The following is a 7607-nucleotide window of genomic DNA, read 5'->3' as shown; positions in this document are numbered from 1 at the left end:
CCCCCATTTCTGATGAAGGGTCTAAGCCCGAAACGTCAGCCTTCCTGCTCCTATGATGCTGCTTGGCCTGCTGTGTTCATCCAGCTCTGCACCTTGTTGTCTCAGATTCTCCAGTTCCTACTATCTCAACAAAATACCACCTCACTTTCCACTTGGTCACCTTACGGCATCCAAAACTCAACGAGTTCAAAAGCTTCAGCGAATGATCTCTGTTCTCCATTTTGATTACAGCCTCCCAGCCATGTCTGATTTGTGTCTTGATGGTTTGTTGTCAAAGTGGACCCATTTTCTCCTTCTCACACCTAACATTTACACCTTTCACATTTCAATTACTCCTTTACCTACACCAGTCTTTTACTCTGAGCACCCTCCCCTCATTTTTTTATGCTGTTGACAGGGCGGGAGGGACATCATGTTCCAGTTTCTTTCAGTTTTGAAGGAGTAATAGGGATCTCGAGACGTTAACTTTGAGTCTCTCTCGACAGATGCGGCAGACCTGCTGAGTATCTCCAGCATCCGCAGTACTTTAGTTTTACAAGGTAATACGGATTTGGCTGTCAGTCAGACTGCTGCCTGACTCCCCAGTTCAAAGGCCAGTCGTGTGCCACTGCCCATTTGAACCACTTTTTTTATCCCAATGTGAAACTTGCGCCCAGTCCATTCCCTCGAGGGAAGTTTCCGTGCACTCAGGGAGGGCCCTTGCTCTGCACAAGAAACTGAATTCTCCATTCTCCAATCCTGGTATCCAGTCAACCATGGAAGACCTTGGTTAACCTGTGGAGCTTTAGTTTTCTTTTTAAACCCACTCAGAAACGGAAAGAGTACGGAGTGAAAGTATATGTGTGCGGACTACAACCGAGAGACTTACATCTCTTTTCGGGTCGAACTTCAGGCTGGATTCAATCATTTTTGAGGCGGCGATATCAGGTGCTCGCTTGGTCTCTAGGCTCTCCTTCTCTGCGTCGGTGTCTCGGTCCCTGGGGGTGCGTCTCTCCGTCTCCTTCTCTGTGTCGGTATCGGTGTCTCGGTCCCTGGGGGTGCGGCTCTCTCTGTCAGGTATGGGTCTCACGTGACAGGAAGTCCATGGCGCTCCTCCCAACCGCTCACCTGGAGAGGGAGTAGATGGATATTGCCCGGATGGAGGAAGTAGCTCAGAGGCTCCATCCTATACCCCCTTTTTTCTCAGCTGGCCGACAACTCCTCTCCTCGACGGAAAACAACCAGAGGCTCCACGTTGAAGAACTTTCTGTGGTAACGGGAGGCGGTGAGGGGTGGCTGGGGAGCCAGGATTCTAGATTTTTCTGCAGTGAGTCCTGAGGAAAGACTGCCTGTGTTTGTAACAAGCGCCTTGGATGCCAACTGTGCTGCCTCCCACAGTTAACTAACTCATTGGCACTCTTGAACAACCTAGGAAGTTGGGTGAACAGGATGGCTTAGAATATAAACCACAGAAACAGGTCATTGAGCCCAACCAGCCACTTCCCATCTTTTCTGATCTAAATCTAGCTTCATAATCATATTCCCTTCTCTCTGAAATTCTGCTTTTGCCACTCCTAGCTTTAGTAACTTCCACATTCCCACAATCTCTGGGCTTCTCCTGAATTCCCCATTCAGTTTCTAGGTGACTCTTATATTGGTGGTTTCCAAGATGTGCTCTTTCCCATCACAGAATCCCTACAGTATCGAAGCAGGCTATGAGGCCTGTTAAATTCACACCAACCTACCACCTACCCTATCCGTGTAACCTTACATTTTCCATGGTCAATCTACCTAACCTGCAGATCTTTGGACTGTGGGAGGAAACTGGAGCACCCAGAGGAAACCCATGCAGATATGGGGAGAATGTGCAAACTGCACACAGCCAACTGAGGATGGAATCAAACTCAGGTCCCTTGCGCTGTGAAGCAGCAGCGCTAATCCCTGAGCCACTGTGCCATCCCAAAAGAGGAAACATTCCCTCTGTATCCACTTTATCAAAACCCTCTGTAATTTTAAAGACCTTCAACAGGTTACACTTTCCAAAATGGAAGAGATCCAGCCTGTCAATCCTTTCCTGATATCTGTACCCACATAATTCTGGTATCGCTGCACCCTCTCCAGTGCCTTTTTATAATATGGTGACTAGAATTGCACACAATATTCTTAATGTAGTCTAATATTTGTCTAACATAACTTCTTTTGCGTTCTGTCCCTTTGAAATAAATGGCAGTGTTTAGTTTCTTTTTAATATTCTTGATAACCCATGTTCCAACATTTAGCAATTGGTGTATTTCTATTTCTACCAGGACAGATCCAGAAAATATGGCAGCACAGCAATATAAGACACAGGAGCAGAAATTAGGCCATTTGGCCCATTGAGTCTGCTCCGCCATTCAGTCATGGCTGATAAATTCCTCAACCCCATTATCCCGCTTTCTCCCCGTAATCCTTGATCCCCTTGATAATCAAGAACCTATCTATCTCAGTCTTAAATGTACTCAATGACCTGGCCTCCACAGCCTTCTGTGGCAGTGAATTCCATAGATTCACCACTCTCTGGCTGAAGAAGTTTCTCCTTATCTCCGTTCTAAGAGGTCTTTACTCTAAGACTGTGCCCTCGGGTCCTAGTCTCTCCTACCAATGGAAGCATCTTCCCAACATCCACTCTGTCTAGGCCATTCGGTATTCTGTAAGTTTCAATTAGATCCCTCCCTCATCCTTCTAAACTCCAATGAGTATAGTCCCAGAGTCCTCAAACGTTCCTCATATGTTAAGCTTTCCATTCCTGGGACCATTCTCGTGAACCTCCTCTGAACCCGCTCCTTCCTGAGATATGGGGCCCAAAACTGCACACAATACTCCAAATGTGGCCTGACCAGAGCCTTATAAAGCCTCAGTAGTACATCCCTGCTTTTATATTCAAGTCCTCGCAAAATAAATGCCAACATTGCATTTGCCTTCCTGATTACTGACTCAATCTGCAAGTTTACCTTGCGAGAATCCTGGACTAGGACTCCCAAGTCTCTATACAGTCATAAGGGATTGATCTCATGGCATCAGGTAAACATCGCAAGGAAATTACTTCTGACAAGTACCTACTACCTCTTAGCTACTTCATGTTGAACATCACTTGGAAAAAGCACAGAGGCCAGCAACAGCATAAAATGTACTCTGGGCACTTAAATATCCAGTATCAAGAGTGACTCAACAGCATCACCATTGACGAAATTGGCTCAGTCCCAAAAGACATAGCTGTTGAGGTGGCTTAACAGCAGACAGAGGGAGAAAACTTGTGATGAATAATGGGTAAACGATATTCATGAAACACAAGAGCCAAGCCAAGCAATGAACATTTTCAACAAGACATGTCAGAAATTCAACAATGTTGCCATCAACAGAACCAACCACCCCCTGCCCCCACCATACAACTTAGGACCTGTCATTGAACAGAACATTAATTGGACCATTCATACAAATACTGTGGCTACAAAAGAAGGCCAAAGGCTGAAAATTCTACCAAGGTGGAGTTAGGAGAAGCAGTGATGGAGAGACTGGCCTGGTGAAGAAAAGAGGAAGCAGACCCTGTCACCTTCTATATACATGCTGAGTTTGAAATAAATTCAAAGTAATGTCACAGAAAAGCAGTAAGGTGAGTAACTGCTCTTGGGGAGGGTGCATAAAGTGCTAGAATTTAGGAAAATGTAAAATATTTTAAACAACCCTTCAGCACCTGTTATTGGACAACTTGACAAAGCATTAAGGTGACTCAAGAAAGTGGATTACATTCGTTTATTTCATGTGTGTGCTAGTCTTATCACCATAAAGAGTAAAATTAAAATTTGGTGGGTTACAAAAACCTCCAATCAGCATACAAATATTACAACTTATATATTATAATTCCCACAATTCTTAGTCCAGCTGTCTTATACTATCTGCTGTTTTTCCACAGTCTTGTCTGTGGATTGTCTGTATTTTACCCTAGGTTAACAATATACTGCCTTTGGCTTTTGTGATCTCTTGTAAGTTTGTCAGTGGTGGCACTTCAACCTGCAGAAAAACCTTACCAGCTTCCAGTGCCGTCTTACTTCTTATCACAAAACTTAGTGTTTATCCTTTTATATTTTATTAATTACATGAAATTACATGAAATCACACTCAATTGTATATTGTCCTTGTTCCAAACTATCCTGACCACGAGATCCCAAACTTTGTCATGACTCATGGAGTACAATGTTGATAAGTGTGAGGTTATCCATTTTGCTAGGAATAACAGCAAAATGGACTATGTTTTAAATGGTAAAAAATTGCAGCATGCTGCTGTGCAGAGCGACTTGGGTGTCCTTGTGCATGAATCGCTAAAAGTAGGATTGCAGGTGCAGCAGGTAATTAAAAAGGCAAATGGAATTTTGTCTGCCATTACTAGAAGGATGGAGTTTAAAAACAGGGAGGCTATGCTGCAGCTGTATAGGGTCCTGGTGAGGCCATACCTGGAGTACTGTGTGCAGTTTTGGTCTCCTTACTTGAGAAGAGATATACTAGCACTGGAGGGGGTGCAGAGGAGATTCACTCGGTTGATTCCAGAGTTGAGAGGGTTGGATTGTGAGGAGAGACTGAGTAGACTGGGATTATACTCATTGGAATTCTGAAGAATGAGGCGAGATCTTATAGAAACATATAAGATTATGAAGGGAATAGATAAGGTGGAGGCAGGGAGGTTGTTTCTGCTCGCAGGTGAAAATAGGACTAGAGGACATTGCCTCAAAATAAAGAGAAGCAGATGTAAGACTGAGGTCAGGAGGAACTTCTTCACCGAAAGGGTTGTGAATCTGTGGAATTCCCTGCCCAGTGAAGCGTTTGAAGCTATCTCGCTGAATGTTTTTAAGGCAAGGCTAGATAAATTTTTGAACAGTAAAGGAATTAAGGGTTATGGTGAGTGGCCGGGTAAGTGGAGCTGAGTCTCAAAAAGATCAGCCATCATCTTATTAAATGGCGGGGAAGCTCGAGGGGTCAGATGGCCTACTCCTGCTCCTAGTTCTTATGTTGTTATGTTCTCACTGGAGTAGGGCCCTGGACATCAAGCCCCACTATTCCTGAAGACAACACAAATGTAAAGATTTAATGAAACTACCAGAAATCCCAATTTGCATCTAATTGACTATTACCTAGGATTAAAGAAAAAGATAAACCAAGTTCCTCTTGTAACAATAAAAAAAATACTCAATGTAACAACCTTAGTATTAGCAAGAACAGTTAAAGAGAACAGGATTTCTCATTGTGTTGTTATCCCTTTAAAAATTTTCCAACCACACAAACAAATTAGGAAGAGAGGAAAACACAAATATTGTGAGTGGAGGGGTCAAAGAACCAAGGAGAACATAGTGCTGCATCACTGGTTGAACTCAAACTAGATGGGTTGCTTTCACACACTTCACTTGCTTTGTTGGACCTGGCATCTTTCTTTCTGTCTTTCCTTCTTTGGCTTTTGGAATTAATTCTTCTAGAGTCTCTGTAGTTTTTTGTGCTCCCTTGACAGAAAATTAGAGGATGCATCTATACAGAGAAACAGGAAAGAGAAAGATTGAAGCAGCCAACTTTTGGAGGTTTCCTTGCTTCTTTTTGTTTCAGTCTCCTCACAGAGACTGTGCTAAGCTGTAACCTGAACTAACTAGACTAAATGTCCCCAAAAAGTAACGTCTCGTATGCATCAGTTAGCTTCATTTGTTTTTCCAAGCTACAAACAACTCTATGTACATTCCTACAGAGATAGTAGGAACTGCCGATGCTGGAGAATCTGAGATAACACGGTGCAGAGCTGGATGAACACAGCAGGCCAAGCAGCATCAGAGCAGCAGGAAAGCTGACATTTCGGGTCGAGACCCTTCTTCAGAAAAGGGTCCTTACCGGAACGTCAGCTTTCCTGCTCCTCTAATGCTGCCTGGCCTGCTATGTCCCTCGAGCTCCAAACTGAATCATGTGGACTGATTAGCGGCATCCCTCAATGCAAACTGTAGCAAAGGAATTTCTTTATTCCAGTCATTAGGACATTCCTCACAATATTATGGTCTTCAAGTTATGATGGCATTCTTCCAGTGCTGCTTAAGATTATGGGTGATATGCTGAATAAGTAAATTGTTTTATTCCAAAACTACTTGCTGAATATTTGAGATGGTGGATGTGACCAGAACCAGGAGTCACAGTATGAGGATTCAGGGTAGATGATTTAGGACAGAGATGAGAAGACATTTCTTCACCCAAAGTGTGGTGACCCTGTGGAATTCATTACCACAGGAAGTAGTTGATGCCAAAACATTCGATGTATTCAAGAGGTGACTAGATATGGCACTTGAGGCGAATGGGATCAAAGGCTATGGAGAGAAAACAGGATTAGGCTATTGAATTGGACAATTGGCCATGATCGAATGATGGAGCTGACTCGAAGAGCCGAATGGCCGCCTCCTGCTCCTATCTTCTTTGTCTCCATGTTTCTGTATAAAATTTGAACCTAGAACTATCTGATTGAATGTCATTGGACAATTCATATCTCATAAATAATTGAACTAACTTTTCTATTATTTCTTTTGCTGTATTTTTTCCAAAGGCCATGCTTGAGGAAATCTTGTTGACCCTGTCCATAATTGTTAAAATATACTTTTAAAAACTCTGTGTAAGTGCTCCTGTTCTGCTTTGCACAATTCTGGGTTGCTGCAGTGTGTTGTGGCCCATTTGAGTAATGTCCTGATGCAGCTCTGTATATGGATGTTGGCGTGATTGCTGATGTAATTAAGTATCTCATCCGTATGTGTGGTCTTCCTGTAAACGCTAATCTAGAGTTCCCTGTTGTTCTTATGTTCCACCATTATGTCTAGGAAGGGTAGTTAGTTATAGTTCTCTTCTTCTTTTGTGAATTTTATTCTGGTGAGGATCCTCAGCAACGACCCCAACACTCAATGCATCAGGACATTATTCAAACGAGCCACAACACACTGCAACAACCCACAATTGTGCAAAGCAGAACAGGAGCACTTACACAGAGCTTTTAAAAGGAATGGATATCCAAAAAGCACAATCTCCGTGACAGACCACAGCAAGAAGATACAACACAGCCAGACACACTAGTCACCCTACCGTACATCAGAGATGTATCAGAGATGACCACAAGACTACTCAGATCCCTAGGTATCAGGGTAGCCAACAAACCAACAACCATCCTGCGACAGCTACTGATGAACGTAAAGGATTGCATACCCACAACTAACGTAAAACTAAATGTAATGTACAAAACACCGTGCGATGACTGTGAGAAACATTTACATAGGCCAAACTGACAATAAGCATACACGAACACCAACTAGCTACCAAGAGACACGATCAATTCTTACTGGTCTCAATACACACGGACAAAGAAGGACACAAATTTGACTGGGACAACACATCCATATTAGCACAACCCAAACTGAGACATGCCAGGGAATTCCTGGAGGCCTGGCATTCCAACTGGAACTCCATCAACAAACACATTGAAATGGACCCGATATATACACCACTGAAAAACAGAACTGGAAGTGAGGCCAACTACCCCAGCAACCCGAGGCATATAAACAACAAGTGGGACAGAACACTAACGCTTC

At 43.3% G+C, this 7607-nt stretch overlaps 1 protein-coding gene across 2 annotated transcripts in view; it reads right to left on the bottom strand.

Moving 5' to 3' along the window:
* LOC109933196 (suppressor of tumorigenicity 14 protein homolog) overlaps positions 1-1156 on the bottom strand; it is a 102506-nt gene extending 101350 nt beyond the window's left edge. For both annotated transcript variants that reach the window (XM_020532158.2, XM_048615653.1), the window contains exon 1: positions 869-1156. In XM_020532158.2, coding sequence (XP_020387747.2) covers positions 869-907 — 39 coding nt within the window. In that variant the 5' untranslated portion in view covers positions 908-1156. The remainder of the gene's footprint in view (positions 1-868) is intronic.
* Between the last annotated feature and the right edge of the window lie 6451 nt (positions 1157-7607).

Source organism: Rhincodon typus, chromosome 32 (genome assembly GCF_021869965.1).
Source record: "Rhincodon typus isolate 14 chromosome 32, sRhiTyp1.1, whole genome shotgun sequence".
NCBI classification, from domain to species: Eukaryota; Metazoa; Chordata; class Chondrichthyes; order Orectolobiformes; family Rhincodontidae; genus Rhincodon; species Rhincodon typus.
The sequence above is the reverse complement of the archived record's forward strand: the minus strand, read 5'-3'. Positions and strand labels throughout refer to the sequence as shown.